Here is a 23,974-nt window from a genome sequence, read left to right as displayed (position 1 = left end):
CTATCAGGGGAGGGCCGCGTGCACCCCCCTCTGCCTACAGCGACTGGTACAGCATCTGGTTAGAAACGGGTTAGCATGGGCGCTCATACACACACACACACACACACACACACACACACACACACACACACACACACACACACACACACACACACACACACACACACACACACACACTAATGGCGGAAAAGGACACATTTTGCTGTAATCTGTGAACCTCACTTTCTATTTTACACGAGCTGTGTGTGTGTGGTTAGTGACTGGTTAACACCTCGAATGGAGCTTGTTCATAGCTCACTTCCGCTCCTCGCTGCTGTTAGGGTGTGGTCAGTCACATGATGTGGGGGAGAGGAGAGGAGAGGAGAGGAGAGGAGAGGAGAGGAGAGGAGAGGAGAGGAGAGGAGAGGAGAGGAGAGGAGAGGAGAGGAGAGGAGAGGAGAGGAGAGGAGAGGAGAGGAGAGGAGAGGAGGAGAGGAGAGGAGAGGAGAGGAGGGAGGGAGGAGAGAAGAGGAGAGGAAGGGAGGGGTCCCGAGTGCTTAAGTTGGTAGAGTATAACTCTTGCAATGCCAGGGCTGTGGGAGAGAGATGTTGGGTATGTGTGTAATACTGCATACTTCCTCTAGACAAAGCCAGAAGAACACAGACCAGTCTCTCTCTCCCCAGTCCCAAGCAAACATTTCTCCAGCAGTTCCTGTTAGTGAATGGACTGGTAGACTGCCTGCTAACTGTTCAGTCATATACAGTACGACATAGGCATTGTTGTGGGAGCGTATGACTGTGTGTTAGATAAATGGTTGTGTTTATTGGGGGTCGTGGTGTGATGGAGCATTCTTCAGATTCCCCCTGACCAGGCACAGAGACTCCAGGCACAGAGACTCAGAGAGAAAACATTCCTCCTGGCGTGTTTCCATGTTAATGCTCCTGGCACTGAACTCCTTATTTAGGCAAAGACTGTCTGTCTATAACCAGCACTCTCTCTTTTTTCCCTCTAGCAATTATTCTATCCCTCTTTCAATGCTTCTATACCTCCCCCCCACCCCTCTATCAATCCCTCCATACCCCTCTATCAATCCCTCCAAACCTCTATCAATCCCTCCATACCTCTCTATCAATCCCTCCATACCTCTCTATCAATCCCATTTCCTATCCCTTAATACCCCTCTCTCCCATCCACTGATTTCTCTCTCTCTCTCTCTCTCTCTCTCTCCTCTCTCTGTCTCTCTCTCTCTCTCTCTGTCTCTCTCTATCTCTCTCTCTCTCTCTCTCTCTCTCTCTGTATCTCTCTCTCTCTCTGTATCTCTCTCTCTCTCTCTCTCTGTATCTCTCTCTCTCTCTCTGTATCTCTCTCTCTCTCTCTCTCTCTCTCTCTCTCTCTCTCTCTCTCTCTCTGTCTCTCTCTCTCTCTCTCTCTCTCATTTCTGTTGTTCCTCTACCCATGTTTATGTTCAGGTGAATAACAGGGAAGGTAATTCTGAGTGTCTGATCATTGTCTGTCATGCCACTAGTGTCACTGATGACATCACTGAGTGAATACACCTGGCTTGTATTCAGGGAGGTGAAAGGTCCTCATTATCCCATTTCCCTACTTGACATTATCCCATTTCCCTACTTGACATTATCCCATTTCCCTACTTGACATTATCCCATTTCCCTACTTGACATTATCCCATTGCCCTACTTGACATTATCCCATTCCACAACTTGACCTTATCCCATTCCCCTTCTTGACATTAACCCAAATCCCCTACTTGACATGATCCCATTCCCCTACTTGACATGATCCCATTCCCCTACTTGACATGATCCCTTTCCCCTTCTTGACATTATCCCATACCCCTACTTGACATTATCCCATACCCCTACTTGACATTATCCCATACCCCTACTTGACATTATCCCATTTCCCTACTTGACAGACAATCCTATCTGTTCTGCACACTACATTTACTGTTTATCTGAATGCGTTGTCTGAATGCGTTGTCTGAATGCGTTGTCTGAATGCGATGTTTGAATGCGTTGCCTGAATGCGATGTCTGAATGTGTCTGAATGTGTTGTCTGAATGTGTCTGAATGTGTTGTCTGAATGTGTTGTCTGAATGTGTTGTCTGAATGTGATGTCTGAATGTGTTGTCTGAATGTGTTGTCTGAATGCGTTGTCTGAATGTGTTGTCTGAATGCATTGTCTGAATGTGTTGTCTGAATGCGATGTCTGAATGTGATGTCTGAATGTGTTGTCTGAATGCGTTGTCTGAATGCGTTGTCGGAATGCGTTGTCTGAATGTGTTGTCTGAATGCGATGTCTGAATGTGTTGTCTGAATGCGATGTCTGAATGTGTTGTCTGAATGCGTTGTCTGAATGTGTCTGAATGTGATGTCTGAATGCGTTGTCTGAATGTGTTGTCTGAATGTGTTGTCTGAATGTGTTGTCTGAATGTGTTGTCTGAATGTGATGTCTGAATGTGGTGTCTGAATGTGTTGTCTGAATGCGTTGTCTGAATGCGTTGTCTGAATGCGTTGTCTGAATGTGTTGTCTGAATGTGTCTGAATGTGTTGTCTGAATGTGTTGTCTGAATGTGTCTGAATGTGTTGTCTGAATGTGTTGTCTGAATGTGTCTGAATGTGTTGTCTGAATGTGTTGTCTGAATGTGATGTCTGAATGTGTTGTCTGAATGTTTTGTCTGAATGTGTTGTCTGAATGTGTCTGAATGCGTTGTCTGAATGTGTTGTCTGAATGCGTTGTCTGAATGTGATGTCTTAATGTGTTGTCTGAATGTGTTGTCTGAATGTGATGTCTGAATGTGTCTGAATGTGATGTCTGAAAGTGTTGTCTGAATGTGTTGTCTGAATGTGTTGTCTGAATGTGTCTGAATGTGTCTAAATGTGTCTGAATGCGTTGTCTGAATGTGTTGTCTGAATGTGTTGTCTGAATGTGTCTGAATGTGTCTAAATGTGTCTGAATGCGTTGTCTGAATGTGATGTCTGAATGTGATGTCTGAATGTGATGTCTGAATGCGATGTCTGAATGTGATGTCTGAGATGGCGTGTTCATTAGCCTGATTCTGAGATGGCATGTTCATTAACCTGATTCTGAGATGGCGTGTTCATAAGCTAGATTCTGAGATGGCGTGTTCATTAACCTGATTCTGAGATGGCGTGTTCATAAGCTAGATTCTGAGATGGCGTGTTCATTAACCTGATTCTGAGATGGCGTGTTCATTAGCCTGATTCTGAGATGGCGTGTTCATTAGCCTGATTCTGAGATGGCGTGTTCATTAGCCTGATTCTGAGATGGCGTGTTCATTAGCCTGATTCTGAGATGGCGTGTTCATTAGCTAGATTCTGAGATGGCGTGTTCATTAACTAGATTCTGAGATGGCGTGTTCATTAGCTAGATTCTGAGATGGCATGTTCATTAACTAGATTCTGAGATGGCGTGTTCATTAACCTGATTCTGAGATGGCGTGTTCATTAACCTGATTCTGAGATGGCATGTTCATTCATTAACTAGATTCTGAGATGGCGTGTTCATAAGCTAGATTCTGAGATGGCATGTTCATAAGCTAGATTCTGAGATGGCATGTTCATTAACTAGATTCTGAGATGGCGTGTTCATTAGCTAGATTCTGAGATGGCATGTTCATTAGCTAGATTCTGAGATGGCGTGTTCATTAACTAGATTCTGAGATGGCGTGTTCATAAGCTAGATTCTGAGATGGCGTGTTCATTAGCTAGATTCTGAGATGGCGTGTTCATTAACCTGATTCTGAGATGGCGTGTTCATTAGCCTGATTCTGAGATGGCGTGTTCATTAACCTGATTCTGAGATGGCGTGTTCATTAGCTAGATTCTGAGATGGCGTGTTCATTAGCTAGATTCTGAGATGGCGTGTTCATAAGCTAGATTCTGAGATGGCGTGTTCATTAACTAGATTCTGAGATGGCGTGTTCATTAGCTAGATTCTGAGATGGCGTGTTCATTAGCTAGATTCTGAGATGGCGTGTTCATTAACTAGATTCTGAGATGGCGTGTTCATAAGCTAGATTCTGAGATGGCGTGTTCATTAGCCTGATTCTGAGATGGCGTGTTCATTAACCTGATTCTGAGATGGCGTGTTCATTAACTAGATTCTGAGATGGCGTGTTCATAAGCTAGATTCTGAGATGGCGTGTTCATTAACCTGATTCTGAGATGGCGTGTTCATTAGCTAGATTCTGAGATGGCGTGTTCATTAGCTAGATTCTGAGATGGCCTGTTCATTAGCCTGATTCTGAGATGGCGTGTTCATTAACCTGATTCTGAGATGGCGTGTTCATTAGCTAGATTCTGAGATGGCGTGTTCATTAGCCTGATTCTGAGATGGCGTGTTCATTAGCTAGATTCTGAGATGGCGTGTTCATTAACCTGATTCTGAGATGGCGTGTTCATTAGCCTGATTCTGAGATGGCGTGTTCATTAGCCTGATTCTGAGATGGCGTGTTCATTAGCCTGATTCTGAGATGGCGTGTTCATTAGCTAGATTCTGAGATGGCGTGTTCATTAACTAGATTCTGAGATGGCGTGTTCATTAGCTAGATTCTGAGATGGCATGTTCATTAACTAGATTCTGAGATGGCGTGTTCATTAACCTGATTCTGAGATGGCGTGTTCATTAACCTGATTCTGAGATGGCATGTTCATTCATTAACTAGATTCTGAGATGGCGTGTTCATAAGCTAGATTCTGAGATGGCATGTTCATAAGCTAGATTCTGAGATGGCATGTTCATTAACTAGATTCTGAGATGGCGTGTTCATTAGCTAGATTCTGAGATGGCATGTTCATTAGCTAGATTCTGAGATGGCGTGTTCATTAACTAGATTCTGAGATGGCGTGTTCATAAGCTAGATTCTGAGATGGCGTGTTCATTAGCTAGATTCTGAGATGGCGTGTTCATTAACCTGATTCTGAGATGGCGTGTTCATTAGCCTGATTCTGAGATGGCGTGTTCATTAACCTGATTCTGAGATGGCGTGTTCATTAGCTAGATTCTGAGATGGCGTGTTCATTAGCTAGATTCTGAGATGGCGTGTTCATAAGCTAGATTCTGAGATGGCGTGTTCATTAACTAGATTCTGAGATGGCGTGTTCATTAGCTAGATTCTGAGATGGCGTGTTCATTAGCTAGATTCTGAGATGGCGTGTTCATTAACTAGATTCTGAGATGGCGTGTTCATAAGCTAGATTCTGAGATGGCGTGTTCATTAGCCTGATTCTGAGATGGCGTGTTCATTAACCTGATTCTGAGATGGCGTGTTCATTAACTAGATTCTGAGATGGCGTGTTCATAAGCTAGATTCTGAGATGGCGTGTTCATTAACCTGATTCTGAGATGGCGTGTTCATTAGCTAGATTCTGAGATGGCGTGTTCATTAGCTAGATTCTGAGATGGCCTGTTCATTAGCCTGATTCTGAGATGGCGTGTTCATTAACCTGATTCTGAGATGGCGTGTTCATTAGCTAGATTCTGAGATGGCGTGTTCATTAGCCTGATTCTGAGATGGCGTGTTCATTAGCTAGATTCTGAGATGGCGTGTTCATTAACCTGATTCTGAGATGGCGTGTTCATTAGCTAGATTCTGAGATGGCGTGTTCGGATAAGATGCTTGAAGAGGTTGGTCATGTGTGTCCCAAGCTCTTGCCATGAATGGGCCAAATTGTTAGGAAGTGGTATTTGCTAAGCAAGCAGCCTATGTATGTCCTATGTGTGTGTCTCCATCTGTTTCTAAGCTCTGAGGCCAGCCAGTCAGCAGTAGGAGAGAGACAGCTCTAGAGGAGAGGGTAGCCAGTCTGCAGTAAGAGAGAGACAGCTCTAGAGGAGAGGGTAGCCAGTCAGCAGTAGGAGAGAGACAGCTCTAGAGGAGAGGGTAGCCAGTCTGCAGTAGGAGAGAGACAGCTCTAGAGGAGAGGGTGGCCAGTCTGCAGTAGGAGAGAGACAGCTCTAGAGGAGAGGGTGGCCAGTCAGCAGTAGGAGAAAGACAGCTCTAGAGGAGAGGGTGGCCAGTCTGCAGTAGGAGAGAGACAGCTCTAGAGGAGAGGGTAGCCAGTCTGCAGTAGGAGAGAGACAGCTCTAGAGGAGAGGGTAGCCAGTCAGCAGTAGGAGAGAGACAGCTCTAGAGGAGAGGGTGGCCAGTCTGCAGTAGGAGAGAGACAGCTCTAGAGGAGAGGGTGGCCAGTCTGCAGTAGGAGAGAGACAGCTCTAGTGGAGAGGGTGGCCAGTCAGCAGTAGGAGAGAGACAGCTCTAGAGGAGAGGGTGGCCAGTCTGCAGTAGGAGAGAGACAGCTCTAGAGGAGAGGGTAGCCAGTCAGCAGTAGGAGAGAGACAGCTCTAGAGGAGAGGGTAGCCAGTCTGCAGTAGGAGAGAGACAGCTCTAGAGGAGAGGGTAGCCAGTCAGCAGTAGGAGAGAGACAGCTCTAGAGGAGAGGGTGGCCAGTCTGCAGTAGGAGAGAGACAGCTCTAGAGGAGAGGGTGGCCAGTCTGCAGTAGGAGAGAGACAGCTCTAGAGGAGAGGGTGGCCAGTCTGCAGTAGGAGAGAGACAGCTCTAGAGGAGAGGGTGGCCAGTCTGCAGTAGGAGAGAGACAGCTCTAGAGGAGAGGGTAGCCAGTCTGCAGTAGGAGAGAGACAGCTCTAGAGGAGAGGGTAGCCAGTCTGCAGTAGGAGAGAGACAGCTCTAGAGGAGAGGGTAGCCAGTCTGCAGTAGGAGAGAGACAGCTCTAGAGGAGAGGGTAGCCAGTCTGCAGTAGGAGAGAGACAGCTCTAGAGGAGAGGGTAGCCAGTCAGCAGTAGGAGAGAGACAGCTCTAGAGGAGAGGGTAGCCAGTCAGCAGTAGGAGAGAGACAGCTCTAGAGGAGAGGGTAGCCAGTCTGCAGTAGGAGAGAGACAGCTCTAGGCTTGAAATGAGTAATTCAGGGTTTCCAAACTCGCCCCCCTGCATCCTGGGTGCATGTTATGGATTTTCCCCCAGCCCTACACAGCTGATTAAAATAACCAACTCATCATTAAGCTTTTATTTCTTTCATCACATTCCCATTGGGAAGTGTACATACACTCAATTAGTATTTGGTAGCAATGCCTTTCAATTGTTTAACTTGTGTCAAACATTTCGGGTAGCCTCCCACAACAAGTTGGGAGAATTTGGGCCCATTCCCCCTGACAGAGCTGGTGTAACTGAGTCAGGTTTGTAGGCCTCATTGCTCGCACACACTTTTTTAGTTCTGCCCACAAATTTTCTATAGGATTGAGGTCAGGGCTTTGTGATGGCCAATACCTTGACTTTGTTGGCCTTAAGCCATTTTGCCACAACCTTGGAAGTATGCTTGGGGTCATTGTCCATGTGGAAGACCCATTTGCAACCAAGCTTTAACTTCCTGACTGATGTCTTGAGATGTGGCTTCAATATATCCACATAATGTTTCCTAGAAAGCATGATCAATGAATCTTCAGTAAACCAGAAATCACTGTTGATCTTCTGGTTTAATAAGCTAAACATGATATGTGTGTATATATATATATATATACATAAACGCATACATTATATATATATATATATATATATATATATATATATATACATATACATATACACACATACACATATATCATGTTTCGCTTATTAAACCAGAAGATCAACAGTGATTTCTGGTATACTAAAGACTCATTGATCCTGCTGTGTAGGATAGAATACCCCGCAGCTCTTATTCGCTTGGTGTTCTAGTTCATTACAAGCTCTTGGTTTGGGAGTGTCTAGTCAGGCATACATACCATGCACGCCCATCCCATGTTAACGTGATCTGTCTGCATGAAGTGGGAAATCTGCATTTATTTTCAGAATATTTAGGAAACTGGTTAAATGATCTTGTTTTGTGATAGGCTATACTTCTGGTAACATGAGTACAGGCCTTATCTTATAATTACAGCAATGTGCGAATGAAGGGAATTGGAGTTTCTCTACCCCAATCCTCTGTATAGTTTACAGAGGCGTCACCAGCGGGACAAACTTAACTCTCATGGAGTTTTCTGTTCTTATAAAACTCTAGAAATACACAACTCCAGGCGATCCATTCTTTTCACTAGTTCTCATTCCTCTCTTTCTTTTATCCCACAGCCACAAACCTAAGCACAGCAGCGAGAGAGAAAGAGAGGGAGCGGTCGTCCAACAGACTCCACCTCTAAACCCCAGCCAGTGAACGGAGAGAGACCCGACGGCATAAAAATGAGTGGTTCCCACCTCCGCCAACACCAGTCGGCCCAGCCTGCATTCAACGCCCTTTCCCCGGACAAAGAAGCAGACATGCCTGCTACAGAGAAGGACCTTGCCGAGGACGCGCCGTGGAAGAAGATCCAACAGAACACGTTCACCCGCTGGTGTAACGAGCATCTGAAATGCGTCAACAAACGAATCGCCAATCTCCAGACGGACCTGGGCGACGGGCTGCGGCTGATCGGACTCCTGGAGGTGTTGAGCCAGAAGAAGATGTTCAGGAAATACAACCAGCGGCCCACTTTCCGACAGATGCAGCTCGAGAACGTCTCGGTGGCACTCGAGTTCCTAGACAAGGAGAACATCAAGCTGGTGTCCATAGGTGGGTCAGAAAGTTCTACCGTTATATCATGCTGGTGTTGATAAGTGGGTGTCTTAATTCAAGTGTAGCCTACCCTACCATGTAGGTGGGTGGAACCGTTAAGCTACTATAGACTATAATAACGCTCCATAGTTAGCCTACTATAGATAGACCTACTGTGGTCTACGTTACATCAAGCTGGTGTTCATTAGACGGGTCAAAAAGTTACTATAACCATGCTAATCTATTGGCCAAGGTATTAACATCAAGCTGGGCAATTCCATACTAGTGTGATCCGAAAATATTTTTGGAATCAATGTTCTGGCAATTCTTATAGACACTTAATTGGGAGGAATGATATTTGATATGCATTTTACATTTGTAGCACAAACCAATTTGAGAACCATGATGCAATGGTTCTCTTATACCTCCTTTTATACCTAGATGTGCCTCCTGTAAGATTCTGGAGTTAGTTTTGTGCCATTTAATATCACGCAGAACTACTGAAGTAGAGAATTTAATATTGCAAATTAAATGAATGATATTGAAAGTGTAATATAAACTCAAGGTAATGAAAGCAAAAAACAATTATATTGTAAATTAATGCAAAAAATATGTTTTTGTGAAACATTTCCAATGATCTTGCAATCAAAATCCTCCCTCTGTCTGCAATCTTCTGCGTTTGGTCATGTTCCCCTGGCGTTTGGTCATGTTCCCCTGGCGTTTGGTCATGTTCCCCTGGCGTTTGGTCATGTTCCCCTGGCGTTTGGTCATGTTCCCCTGGCGTTTGGTCATGTTCCCCTGGCGTTTGGTCATGTTCCCCTGGCGTTTGGTCATGTTCCCCTGGCGTTTGGTCATGTTCCCCTGGCGTTTGGTCATGTTCCCCTGGCGTTTGGTCATGTTCCCCTGGCGTTTGGTCATGTTCCCCTGGCGTTTGGTCATGTTCCCCTGGCGTTTGGTCATGTTCCCCTGGCGTTTGGTCATGTTCCCCTGGCGTTTGGTCATGTTCCCCTGGCGTTTGGTCATGTTCCCCTGGCGTTTGGTCATGTTCCCCTGGCGTTTGGTCATGTTCCCCTGGCGTTTGGTCATGTTCCCCTGGCGTTTGGTGTTTTTTTGTTGCTGTTGCTAGTTTTTTCCCAATTGATTCCAGCAGCAAACCACCTGGCATCCCACTGATGGTTTGCCTCTGAAGCTAAGCATGGTCGGTCCTGCTCAGTCCCTGGATGGGAGATGGACTGATTTAAAGCGCCCAGTGTAGGAGATGGCAGTCCTGTAAGATGTGGAAGTTTGTATCTGTCCCTTGATCAGTTTGCAGTGCCTGTGGTTGAGCTAATGTTGTTCCTAGATGGTAGGCTAGATGCTATGGTAGGCTAGATGCTATGGTAGGCTAGATGCTATGGAAGGCTAGATGCTATGGTAGGCTAGATGCTATGGTAGGCTAGATGCTACGGTAGACGGTAGGCTAGATGCCGCAGGTGGTCGGGGCCGGAACATGATTACAAATAATTTGTAGACTGCAAATTGACTACAAGAAGCCCAAACGGCTATGTTTGCCTAAAACATAATCATTTCAAACCCGGCTTGAATTTGTATAGGATCATCTCTTTATTTTCTGTGGGAACAGATTTGCTTAAATTAAAATCACTTGGAGCTCATTTCCTAGTGTTCTTAGTTTTGTTATTTTCAACAATGAAAATTCCACACAAGGATGTATTTATTTTTTATAAACTTGGTGTTTTGAGTCCTGATTGGCTGACAGCCGTGGTATATCTGACCATGTACAATGGGTATGGCAAAACATTTACTTGTACTGCTCTAATTAGGTTGGTAGCCAGTTTATAATAGCAATAAGGCACCTCTGGGGTTTGTGGTATATGTCCAATTTACCACAGCTAAGGGCTGTTCTTGGCATAACGCAACGGCTTTGACTCATTATTCTAACGGCTCCTGTTGAGTCACATGAGCCATTCTAGAGATGAGAGGAGTGGTGACATCCCTCCTTGTTTCACTTCCTCCTTTCACGTGAGGACCACACCCTTCAATCTAACCAACTCTCCCTTTTTCATTCTCTCAAGTTTTTTATTATTTCTATGTACATGGTTTACATCGGCAGACCGTTGTCTGACCAAATGCTTACTTGCCGGTTCCATCTGGACAATGCAACAACAATAAGCCATAATAAAAGCTAAGAATCGTTGTAATAAGTCTGGTCGCAGCAGTTGTGATGTGTGTGTGTGTGGTGGTCAGTCAGTTCAGTTCAACGGTTCAGCAATCTGATGGCTTGTAGATAGAAACGGTCTCTGAGCCTGTTGGTATTAGACGGTAAGGGAGTGAACAGCTTGGGTGTGTGGGGCCCTTTACGATGCTGCGGACCTTCCTCAGGCTCCGTTTAGTGTCCTGGATGGGTGGGAGCACGACCCCAGTGACGTTCTCGGCTGTCTTCACTACCCGATGAAGGGCCTTGCAGTTGTGGACGGAGCAATTCCCATACCAGGCCATGGTGCAACCGTTCAGGATGCTCTCGATGATGCAGCGGCAGTATTTGGACCTGGAGCAGTATGCTGAATTTCTTCAGCCGCCCTAGGAAGTAGAGTCCTTCGTGACTCTCTACTGCAGTCCCGTTTATGTGGATCGGCGTTTTCCCTCCGCTTCCTGGAGTCAACCATTTTGCTAAGGTTGAGGGAGAGGTTGTTGTCATGACACCGCAATGCCAGTTCACTTACCTCCTCCCTATAGGCTGGCTCGTCGTCGTTTGTTATCAGGCCTACAACCATGGTGTCGTCAGCAGACTTAATGATGGCGTTGATGTGCGGTCGAACAGGGAGTACAGCAGTGTGCTCTCTTTCTCTCTGTGTTAATATATAAGACAGATTTATAAAATGTATTTCTGATTTTCCATAGCCTAAATAATGTAAATGATCATTAGGTAGAGCCCTATAAAATATGTTCTTTCCCAAATTCCATTGTTTTTCCAGGATTCAGTTTCAGGTTTTTGCTCTGTCACACTTTTGGACAACACTTCTTTATATAATTTCTCCCTCTACCATCTCTTTATACTCTATTTCTCTCTACTCTCTCTCTGTCCCCCTCATTCCTCTGTCCCTTCTCTCCCTGACATCGTAGCTGGGGGTATTTATATAAAAAGCAGCAGGATCAATGAGTTGGCCTGATAACATACACTATATATACAAACCTGTGGACACCCCTTCAAATGAGTGGATTTGTCTATTTCAGACACATAGTTACTGACAGGTGTATGCAATCCCCAGCACACAGCCCTGCAATCTCCATAGACAAAGAATGGCCTTACTGAAGAGCTCAGTGACGTTCAACGTGGCACCGTCATAGGATGCCACCTTTCTAACAAGTCAGTTCGTCAAATGTCTGCCCTGCTAGAGCAGGGCAGACATTTGTAAGTGATGGTATTGTGAAGTGGAAATGTCTAGGAGCAACAACGGCTCAGCCGCGAAGTGGTAGGCCACACAAGCTCTCAGAATGGGACCGCCAAGTGCTGAAGCGCATAGCGCTCAAATCGTCTGTCATCGGTTGCAACACTCACTAAGTTCCAAACTGCCTCTGGAGCAACGTCAGCACAAAAACTGTTCTTCTGGAGCTTCATTAAATGGTTTTCCATGGCCAAGAAGCCAAACACAAGCCTAAGATCACCATGCGCAATGCCAAGCGTTGGCTGGAGAGGTGTAAAGCTCATCGCCATTGGACTCTCTGGAGTGATGAATCACTCTTCACCATCTGATAGTCCAAATCTGAGTTTGGCGAACGCTACCTGCCCCAATGCATTGTGCAGTTGTGGACGGAGCAATTCCCATACCAGGCCGTGGTGCAACCGTTCAGGATGCTCTCGATGATGAAGCGGTAGTATTTGGACCTGGAGCAGTATGCTGAATTTCTTCAGCCGCCCTAGGAAGTAGAGTCCTTCGTGACTCTCTACTACTGCAGTCCCGTTTATGTGGCTCTTCTGTCAGAATATCTATCAGTTAGACGCTCCGGTGGCACAGCGGCAATCGGTTGTATGACACACCACTTAACCTGTTGGCGTGTGTGATAGTTGTTTTTGTGCAGCATGTTCCATAAAGCAGTGTGTCAGTTGATGTCTCTTCTGTCTGAGCCAGAGGAATGTGGGTGTGTGCGGGGGTGTCAGGGTGTGTTTTCCACCCTCCCAGTTCTATTTCACTTGGCCTAGCAGTGCGTGTGTGAGGAGACGCAGTGATGAACAATGCATATTTAAACAGCACAGGACCGGCTGATCTGTCAAACACATGATTCTTAAAATGTAATTTCCAATTCTCTCCTCACAAATGTACTTGGACACCTAAGAGGCACAGATGAGTCTTAGTTTACACCTGTTGACATCCTGATTTCTGAAGGAAGGGTGCTACAAGCTCCACTCCTTTGCTCTACGTGGGATTTTTGGAGTAGCGGACATCTTTTGCTACCATGATATCCTCACTAGGCCCACTTCCATTCACAAGGGGGCGATAACAAAGTATTTATTTTCATTTTGTGAAAAAAAGATTCTCCTTCCCTTGTATTAGTTAGGTGGCAACCTGGCTAGTTGGCTTTGGGCTTTTTAGCTAGCTTCCCACAGCTCAATGTGAAATCTGATTTGATTTAAAAAACATGTAAAAAAATAAATGCCCAAATATTGTTCTACTTGCTGGGAATTGAGAACATTATCCCAGTTTGATATGTTGCTTGTGTCATTCCCATATAGTCTAAAAGTAGAACGTCATGTTTTGGTCGTGGCGAAAAAAGCACATGGCTGGCTAGTTGGCTACAGTAGGTTCTACCATTTCACAATAGCCTCATCACTAGTTATGACTTCTAAACACAAACCTAAGAATTCATCAAAGGGTTTGTCTTCTCATTTATTGTGAAAGAAGTCTTGTTGTCTTAACACCTTTTTAGCTTCCCACATCTCCCATGTGATAGAATCTGATTTATCATTTTAAATAAAATGCCCTGACAAATATTATTCTACTTACCAGTGTAACCTACAACATTATACTGACTTGATTATGCTGCTTCAAAGTATTCCCATGTCAGCTAAAAATAAAATCATTAGTTTTAGCCAGGTTTTCCTTTCCATGACGATCTGTTAAGCCTAGCCTTAAGCAATGATCAATGCAAAATAGGTTGCTTATTTAATGCGGTCTTGGTTTAGCTTGGCAATCACAAAGTTTAAGTGATTTTGAATTTGATTCGCTTTCTACATCGCCATGTGAAATACTCACCAGGGCATTCTCTTTTATTTAAATCTGTCTTTCTACTTTAACCTACAATGTTATCCCAGTTTGCTGCGTCAATGTATTCTCTCATATCAGCTAAAAATAGGTCATCGTGTTTTGGTCACGGAGAAAAAGCCTGTTTTTACCAGCAGCCTATAATCACTAGTATTACTTCTAAACAACATTCATGTTTATTTTATTTTTTTGGGGGGGGGGTTGTTGAAACAGTCGCTGAGATTCTATTTTCTTATTATTGCAAAATGGGCTAGTCGGATGTATAGCATATAGATCAGGGAACCAAGCGAACCTCCGCCTACACAACACTTCCCCCATGGCGACGGGAGGGATGATACGGCACGTTAGTATTCACTTGGCACGGGAGTACGGCGAATGGCAGAGCTGGAGCACTACAAGGAGCTGCCCCTTTTGTGACAACCACACTGCGCTCCATCGGCTCTGTTTGGATGTTCTATGGAGTCTCTCTCTCGTGTGTGTGTGTGTTCCTCTACTTGGATCAGGTGACCAACTCCCTGGAAGGAAGAAGCCTTGTTATGGACAGTGGAGCACAACTGGATGTTCTGGGAGAGGGGAGTAGGGCTGGGAATTACCAGGGACCTCACAATACGATAGTACTGAATTTAGGTGGCGATATGGATTGCTATTCTCAGTTTTATGTATAGCGATTTGATACTGTGGTTTTATTGGGATTAGATGTTCCAAGCCTATTGCTCACCATATGTCTGCTGCAGAGGGACAAGAGCCATGAGGAGAAAACAACACGTTTTGATCAGTCATGGAAATAAGTGCTGAAATTTGGCTCCCTATTTAAAATAAATAAGACTGGACTTTTGGTGTAGATACGGCCAACTAACGCAAAAATAGTCTTGCGACATTGTCAACACGATATATTGTCAGACATGCCTGAAATTAAATATCCCCCCCAAATCACTAGCAGAGAGGAGCATTCTGTAATGGATTAAATTGAGCTCTTCCTGTTTTCTGCTCATTTATCATAACTTCCTGTCTGTGGGCATGGCCACGGTACTGTTGGCATGAGTAATCAGTTGAGAAACTTTGGTCTTTTTTTTGTAAGCCGTCTGACATTTTGGTCAATTACGGTGTTCGGGCTCCCGAATGGCACAGTGGTCTAAGGCTCTGCATCTCAGTGCAGGAGGTGTCACTACAGACACCCTGGTTCGAATCCAGACTGTATCACAACCGGCTGTGATTGGGAGTCCCATAGGGCCGTGCATAATTGGCCCATCATCGTCCGGGTTTGGCCGGTGTAGGCTGTCATTGTAAATAAGAGTTTGTTCTTAACGGACTTAATCTTAATCTCTGCTTTCAGTTTAAATGTTCTCTCCATCACCAGTTTAAATGTCTGCAGATCAGCCTTGAAGGTCATGAGTAGCTGCCGTGGACCCTCTGATCAGGGCATGGCTGCCTTGGACCCTCGATGGCTGCTGGTCACACAACCAGTCTTCAGTTTGAACCTAGATTTAATCTAACCTCCTAGCTCTGAGCTCGGTCCTGGAAGGCTGACTACAAGCTATCCAGGTGGAAAGCTGCAGGTTCCTCGGCATCAATCAATCAACATCAATGACAAATGACATTTTCAATGGTCGACCCACACAGTGTGGTGATTTCATTGGTCCTCAACACGCAGCACTTCATTCAGGATAAATGGAGTTATCCCTGAGTTGGCCTGCCCCGGAGCAGGTTAGTTCTGAATGCAGGATAAATGGCGTTATCCCTGAGTTGGCCTGCCCCGGAGCAGGTTAGTACTGAATGCAGGATAAATGGCGTTATCCCTGAGTTGGCCTGCCCTGGAGCAGGTTAGTTCTGAATGCAGGATAAATGGCGTTATCCCTGAGTTGGCCTGCCCCGGAGCAGGTTAGTACTGAATGCAGGATAAATGGCGTTATCCCTGAGTTAGCCTGCCCTGGAGCAGGTTAGTTCTGAAGGATTCGTTGCCATAGAAATGTACCTGGCTAAAAGGTGAGCCACATTTCGTGAAATCAGAGTTGACCAAAGTTACATGGCGAACTCCTCGAACCTATAGGGCTCTGATTAGTTAATTGCATTCCCCTGGTGTCCCAGGTCTGCATTAGGCCCTGATTGGAAGGAGAGGATGAAAAGCAGAACTATTTTGGCCGTCCAGGACCAACGTTGAACAGCCCTCCACTAGGCCCCAACGTAGTTGGGGCCTAGTGGAGCTCATGAGGAATCTGTGCCAACAAGCCCATTGTTACTATACAGCATGATGCATTGTTGAGAAACATGTCCTTTCATTCTTTGTCTTCCATTGGTTGTGAGACACACAGCTCTAACCCATGCGCTAGGCCAGAAGCCCACATTACTTTGTTTTTGTGCCGGGGTCGTCGTTCCCTTAGAGTGGTGCACAATCAGTGCTGCTAATTCTGTTAGCACCCTGCTAGCTTTAGTGGGGACATGGACCGGGACCCAAAATGAACACTCCAACTTCATGACCAATGCTAGGATCTTATTGGTTGAAGCCATGTAGCACAGACCACTCTCTCTCAACCAATCAGAGCCAGGCTCTTTGAGCTGTAAAACGTCCCCATTCTTCCCACTTTCCTCTCCATCGTCCGTCTGTAATGTGAGCCCTGGTAGGAATGGGTGGAGAGGAGAGGGGGAGGAGAGGAATGGGTGGGCGGATAGCAGTCAGTTTGGGTCTTTCCTTTTAAGGCAAAAAACAAGAAGGAACTTTTCCAAGGGAGGGAGGGAGTGGAAGAAGCAGAAAGTGTAAAAGGAAGTGCAGCTAGCTGTTGTAGTGCTGCCTGCGTGTTAGAGGATAGGAGTTAAGCCATCTGTTACCCCAGAGTTAGTCAGGTTTGGGTTGTGACTCATGTATGCTCACACCGACAACACACAATACTACAGGAACAAACATTTGACCAACTGGGGACATTTTGTTAGTCCCCACAAGGTCAAATGCGATTTCTAGACTGTTAAGGTTAGAATTAGGAGTTTGTTTTCAGGTTAGGTTTGGGGTTAGGGAAAATTAGGAATTTGAAATGGGAATAGATTGTGTCCCCAGATGGTTAGTTATACAAGTGTGTGTCAGTGATAAGGCCAGTGTGGAATGTCTCATTTCCTCTGGGTGTTCTGTCTGGGAGCTGTGGTCACTGCGACCCCACCCACCCCTTTCCTCCTCCCCAGTCATGACTCGGCTGTGTTTTATCACACTTTTTAGAACATTAGCAAAAACACCAAAACCACACTTTTGGAGGCCAAACAATGGCACAAAATGCATACCATGACGTTTTCACATGGAAACAACGCTTGATTTTTCTATAGATGTCCAACCATTCGGGATAATTTGAATAACTCTCTAACAGACAGTGAATGGGGAGGCTAACCAAAGATTATAGATATACTAAGAAACACAGGTCTCCACCCTAACAATGGGAACGGTTGTCCACACAGTGGCACGGCGGGCTTCCTAGCTCCTGCCTATCCTTCCTTCGGATTGGTGGATACAGGTCATTATTGTAATCCTTTTTTGCAAATTCGATGAGGGTTGTTGCCATCAACCGCCTGTATTAAATGGAGGGAGATACTAGTGGCCTTATGCCATGAATATGCATAGCAATCTTGTGACAACTCCGATAGTGTTTTTTTTCTCAAGTTGCCGGGATGTCGTAATTGCTATATATCAGTACACTCGTAACAAGTTAAGCATTATAAAACTTCTATTTGATAAATTAGCATGTAGAAAATAAGCACTATATATCTTTAAAAAAAATCAAATTCAAAACTCCTTGCTTGGTGGACGCCACATGCTGGTGGGGGGGATAGATTTTTCAATGGCGTTGGGCCTCTCTTCCTCTCTGGGCTAACTAGCTAACAGACAGTGAATGGGGAATGCTAACAGACAGTGAATGGGGAATGCTAACAGACAGTGAATGGGGAATGCTAACAGACAGTGAATGGGGAATGCTAACAGACAGTGAATGGGGAATGCTAACAGACAGTGAATGGGGAATGCTAACAGACAGTGAATGGGGAATGCTAACAGACAGTGAATGGGGAATGCTAACAGACAGTGAATGGGGAATGCTAACAGACAGTGAATGGGGAATGCTAACTGGCAAATTGGCAAAAAAAACAACCATGTATTTCTTATCTGTTCCATAATTTTCCTTCAATTTGCTCGAGGCTGAATGCATATTCCCCCTCAGGAGACTGAAAGTATTTGTCATGGGTCCTCAGATCCTCAAAAGGTTTTACAGCTGCACCATCGCGAGCATCCTGACAGGTTGCATCACTGCCTGGTATGGCAACTGCTTGGCCTCCAACCGCAAGGCACTACAGAAGGTAGTGCAGTGTGTATGGCCCAATACATCACCAGGGCCAAGCTTCCTGCCATCCTAGACCTCTTTACCAGGCGTGTTGGCGGAAGGCCCTAAATTGTCAGACTCCAGCCACCCTAGTCATGGACCGTTCTCTCTGCTACTTTACTGCAAGCGGTACCGGAGCACCAAGTCTAGATCCAAGAGGCTTCTACACGCAAGCCATAAGACTCCTGAACATCTAGTCAAATGGCTACCCAGACTGCGTTGCCCCCCCCCCCCCTGTCTACGCTGCTGCTACTCAGTTATTATCTATGCATAATAACTCTACCTACATGTACATATTACCTCAATAACCTCGACACCGGTGCCCCCGCTCATTGACTCTGTACCTGTACCCCCTGTATGTAGCCCTGCTACTGTTATTTACCTCCTTTATACAATAATAGCCGATCTGCATTCACTCAACTGTGAATGGTCCTGGCGCAATTAAAAACAAGTGTTAAGGGAAGCCAGTTGCGATTTGGCTTCACACCTATCACATCAAAAGCCAAATGTCATTGAATTGTTGTATGGAGATAGATATTTGGACTTGTGGTTTTACTTAATTCTCCATACTGGCCAATGACTATAACGGTGATTCTGATACAACCATTAATTCATACATTGCGCCTCTGGCCTGAGAGGATGAAAGTTAAATATGTAGAAGGCTAATGTTAACTAGCTGTCTAATCGTTGCCCATGAAATGAAGCTTAGCAAGCAAGTATTTTAGCCAGGTAGCCTAGGACGATGACAACTAAAGCATGAAGAGAGAGGATGGCATTTCTCTACAAGTAGAGTGAGTCAACATGTTTGTTCTACCTGCACGCACACCGAAATCAGAACCATGAATAGCCACATGATATTTACCTTGCTTTGATTGGACTAAATAATAGTTTTTGATATCATTTAGTTGTCACTGTATTAGACTAAGCAGAGGAGATTTGATGATGCTGGAATAGTGGAGGCAGCTCCTGTTTCCTTTAACTCTCCGATGTAGTAAATCAAGAGTTAGTCTGAATGTGTGAAACCTTACCTTTGACCATGCTGTAGGACATCTATCTGTTGCATGCTTTATTGACTTAACTAGACAAGGTTGCTCTTTGGTTTTGTGATGAACCACAGGTGTGGTTGAATTTATTCTGCCACTGTCTTATTGTCTCAGCCTTTAGGTCTGTATATCACTGTCTTATTGTCTCAGCCTTTAGGTCTGTATATCACTGTCTTATTGTCTCAGCCTTTAGGTCTGTATACCACGGTGTCTTGTTATCGTCTCGGCCTTTAGGTCTGTATATCACGGTGTCTTATCGTCTCGGCCTTTAGGTCTGTATATCACGGTGTCTTATCGTCTCGGCCTTTAGGTCTGTATATCACGGTGTCTTATCGTCTCGGCCTTTAGGTCTGTATATCAGTTCATATGCCTTGACACTAACAGGTGATACAGCAAACAGGTTGTACTATGGCTTTTTTTCTGGCTTTGCTTCCCCAGTGATTTTATCCACGCACTGTTACTGAACAGTCAATAGGGAGGTGAACTAGCTAACGGACAGTGACTGGGGGGGGGGGGTTAGCTAACGGACAGTGACTGGGGGGGGTTTAGCTAACGGACAGTGACTGGGGGGGGTTTAGCTAACGGACAGTGACTGGGGGGGGTTTAGCTAACGGACAGTGACTGGGGGGGGTTTAGCTAACGGACAGTGACTGGGGGGGGTTTAGCTAACGGACAGTGACTGGGGGGGGTTTAGCTAACGGACAGTGACTGGGGGGGGTTTAGCTAACGGACAGTGACTGGGGGGGGTTTAGCTAACGGACAGTGACTGGGGGGGGTTTAGCTAACGGACAGTGACTGGGGGGGGTTTAGCTAACGGACAGTGACTGGGGGGGGTTTAGCTAACGGACAGTGACTGGGGGGGGTTTAGCTAACGGACAGTGACTGGGGGGGGTTTAGCTAACGGACAGTGACTGGGGGGGGTTTAGCTAACGGACAGTGACTGGGGGGGGTTTAGCTAACGGACAGTGACTGGGGGGGGTTTAGCTAACGGACAGTGACTGGGGGGGGTTTAGCTAACGGACAGTGACTGGGGGGGGTTTAGCTAACGGACAGTGACTGGGGGGGGTTTAGCTAACGGACAGTGACTGGGGGGGGTTTAGCTAACGGACAGTGACTGGGGGGGTTTAGCTAACGGACAGTGACTGGGGGGGTTTAGCTAACGGACAGTGACTGGGGGGGGTTTAGCTAACGGACAGTGACTGGGGGGGGTTTAGCTAACGGACAGTGACTGGGGGGGTTTAGCTAACGGACAGTGACTGGGGGGGGTTTAGCTAACGGACAGTGACTGGGGGGGTTTAGCTAACGGACAGTGACTGGGGGGGGTTTAGCTAACGGACAGTGACTGGGGGGGGGTTTAGCTAACGGACAGTGACTGGGGGGGGGTTAGCTAACGGACAGTGACTGGGGGGGTTTAGCTAACGGACAGTGACTGGGGGGGTTTAGCTAACGGACAGTGACTGGGGGGGGGGGGTTTAAGCTAACGGACAGTGACTGGGGGGGGGGGTTTAAGCTAACGGACAGTGACTGGGGGGGGGGGGGGGGGGGGTTTAAGCTAACGGACAGTGACTGTGTGGGGGGGGGGGGTTTAGCTAACGGACAGTGACTGTGTGGGGGGGGGGGGTTTAGCTAATGGACAGTGACTGTGTGGGGGGGGGGGTTAGCTAACGGACAGTGACTGGGGGGGGGGTTAGCTAACGGACAGTGACTGTGGGGGGGGGGGGGTTAGCTAACGGACAGTGACTGGGGGGGGGGTTTAGCTAACGGACAGTGACTGTGGGGGGGGGGGTTTAGCTAACGGACAGTGACTGTGTGGGGGGGGGGGTTTAGCTAACGGACAGTGACTGGGGGGGGGCCTAGCTAACGGACAGTGACTGGGGGGGGGGGGCTAGCTAACGGACAGTGACTGGGGGGGCTTTTCAGAATTTCTCATATTCCTCCAGCAGAAATGGCTTCCATGTACTTGTTTCTTATTTGTGCATTTCACCCTTTTTGGTTGTAAGGCTCGTAGGACTGTCCTGCTTAATCTAATGTTGGTGTCATACTAGCAAATCAACTGCATTGTACTTAAATCTTCTTAATTAAACAACCAGTAAAATGGCTCTTTGGTTAACTTTGCTTCCAGTCCATGTCAATGAGCATTAGCATTCTAGCTAACAATTGCTGAATTCAAAATTGTTATTTTGCAACATTCACAACCAAATATAATCTTAGCGACTGTTTGCGCAATATTCAAAACAACATTGTAAGCCTATGAGAACTGTAAAAGGATTACAGGAGGATTCCACTCATGTTTTCTGGCTTTCTGTGTCAGACACGCACCGACACAACAAAAGGAGGATTCTTGTCTCCTGGATTGTGTTGCCTCAGCATTCCTCCAGCAAGCACCAGCGTGTGAGGAGCGCCAACACATCTTTATCGAGTTAGAACTCAGGCTGTGCCTTCTCCCTGTCCTGGGGGCTTGTTTTTATCACACCACCCTTTGGACTTGATGAGCAATTACCCCAATCCTGTGTGTGCGTGAAGACGTGTGTGGACTGGTCTGTGGTTGCATCACTCTTGCGCTCATCTCTGATCTCCCAGTCACCAATCCAACCCCCACCCTCTACAGCTCTTCTCCAATCCTAATCCAACATTACTACTCCAATCCTAATCCAACCCCCACCCTCTACAGCTCTTCTCCAACAATCCTAATCCAACTTTACTACACCAATCCTAATCCAACCCCACCCTCGCTACAGCTCTACTCCAATCCTAATGCTTTGCTTTATCTTGGCCAGGTCACAGTTGTAAATGAGAATTTGTTCTCAACCGGCCTACCTGGTTAAATAAAGGCAAAATAAAAAATCCTCATCGAACCCCACCCTCTACAGCTCTACTCTAATCCAACCCCACCCTCTACAGCTCTACTCTAATCCAACCCCACCCTCTACAGCTCTACTCTAATCCAACCCCACCCTCTACAGCTCTACTCTAATCTAACCCCACCCTCTACAGCTCTACTCTAATCCAACCCCACCCTCTACAGCTCTACTCTAATCCAACCCCACCCTCTACAGCTCTACTCTAATCCAACCCCACCCTCTACAGCTCTACTCTAATCCAACCCCACCCTCTACAGCTCTACTCTAATCCAACCCCACCCTCTACAGCTCTACTCTAATCCAACCCCACCCTCTACAGCTCTACTCTAATCCAACCCCACCCTCTACAGCTCTACTCTAATCCAACCCCACCCTCTACAGCTCTACTCCAATCCAACCCCACCCTCTACAGCTCTACTCCAATCCAACCCCACCCTCTACAGCTCTACTCCAATACAACCCCACCCTCTACAGCTCTACTCCAATACAACCCCACCCTCTACAGCTCTACTCCAATACAACCCCACCCTCTACAGCTCTACTCCAATACAACCCCACCCTCTACAGCTCTACTCCAATACAACCCCACCCTCTCTACAGCTCTACTCTAATACAACCCCACCCTCTCTACAGCTCTACTCCAATACAACCCCACCCTCTCTACAGCTCTACTCCAATACAACCCCACCCTCTCTACAGCTCCCCCCCCTCCTCTCCCTTATCCTAGATCTGCATATTCATATATTACTGTCTCTCCTTCAGACTCCAAGGCCATAGTGGATGGTAACCTGAAGCTGATCCTTGGCATGGTGTGGACGCTGATCCTCCACTACTCCATCTCCATGCCCATGTGGGACGAGGAGGAGGAGGGGGGTGACGGCCAGCAGAAGACCCCGAAACAGAGACTTCTGGGATGGATCCAGAACAAGCTACCAGAGATCCCCATCCACAACTTCAGCAGAGACTGGCAGAGTGGCAGAGCACTGGGAGCACTGGTCGACAGCTGTGCTCCGGGTAAGTCAGGGGTTAAAGGTCAGAGGGTAGGGGAGAGCGGGGGGGGGTAGATGGTAGTAACAAGGGGCTTGTTTCAAAGACCCAGTAAGCCCTCTCTTTTTTAATTTATTTTTTAGAGTTGTGTGTTTCTAAGTTTTAAATACTGCTTTCTTATAGGCCTGTGCCCTGATTGGGACCAGTGGGACCAGACTAAACCAGTGGACAACGCCCGGGAGGCCATGCAACAGGCTGATGACTGGCTGGGTATCCCTCAGGTAAACAAGCTACGCTAACCATCACATTGGTCTCTGTGGAATCATGCTACCATCATAATCATTACAGAGCTGTGATGCTGTCTGTAGGTGACACGGCGTACAGTTAGCTTCATGGCGTTAGCCTAGTATTTGTGTGCAGTGCTGAGTTGTCATGTGGGCAGGGCTTTCGTGCGAGGTTGGCAGCTCTGCAGACCTTGGTAGCGTGCTGTCAGTTATCTCTGTGGTTGGTGTTTCCTCCCACAGTGGGCCAGTTCTCAGAACAACTCTTCCTCTGTCTCTCTGTCTCTATGGCTCTGTGAGTGCGTGTGGGTGCTTTGTGCAGCTTGAGATTGTCTGAGGTAGTGGTTAAGGTCTACATTAAATCACGCTACCCTCTGCTGTGTGTCTAAACAGTGTGCCATCTGGTTTCCTAGGTGATAACCCCAGAGGAGATCGTTGACCCTAATGTAGATGAACATTCTGTGATGACATACCTGTCCCAGTTCCCCAAGTCCAAACTGAAGCCTGGCGCACCCCTCCGCCCCAAACTGAACCCCAAGAAGGCCCGCGCATACGGACCAGGTACACACTAACATGTTTTCCTGTCTCTCACA

The 23,974-nt window shown here is 46.4% G+C and overlaps 1 protein-coding gene across 4 annotated transcripts in view; it reads left to right on the top strand.

Moving 5' to 3' along the window:
* The window catches only part of LOC109882988 (filamin-A-like), a 65,630-nt gene that overhangs the window by 3,054 nt on the left and 38,602 nt on the right, over positions 1 to 23,974 (top strand). For all 4 annotated transcript variants that reach the window (XM_031803551.1, XM_031803552.1, XM_031803550.1 and 1 more), the window contains exons 2-5: positions 8,143 to 8,620; positions 22,876 to 23,127; positions 23,284 to 23,381; positions 23,795 to 23,942. In XM_031803551.1, coding sequence (XP_031659411.1) covers positions 8,251 to 8,620; positions 22,876 to 23,127; positions 23,284 to 23,381; positions 23,795 to 23,942 — 868 coding nt within the window. In that variant the 5' untranslated portion in view covers positions 8,143 to 8,250. The remainder of the gene's footprint in view (positions 1 to 8,142; positions 8,621 to 22,875; positions 23,128 to 23,283; positions 23,382 to 23,794; positions 23,943 to 23,974) is intronic.

Source organism: Oncorhynchus kisutch, linkage group LG24, assembly GCF_002021735.2.
Source record: "Oncorhynchus kisutch isolate 150728-3 linkage group LG24, Okis_V2, whole genome shotgun sequence".
In the NCBI taxonomy this organism is placed as follows: domain Eukaryota; kingdom Metazoa; phylum Chordata; class Actinopteri; order Salmoniformes; family Salmonidae; genus Oncorhynchus; species Oncorhynchus kisutch.
This window is presented reverse-complemented; position numbering and strand designations above follow the sequence as displayed.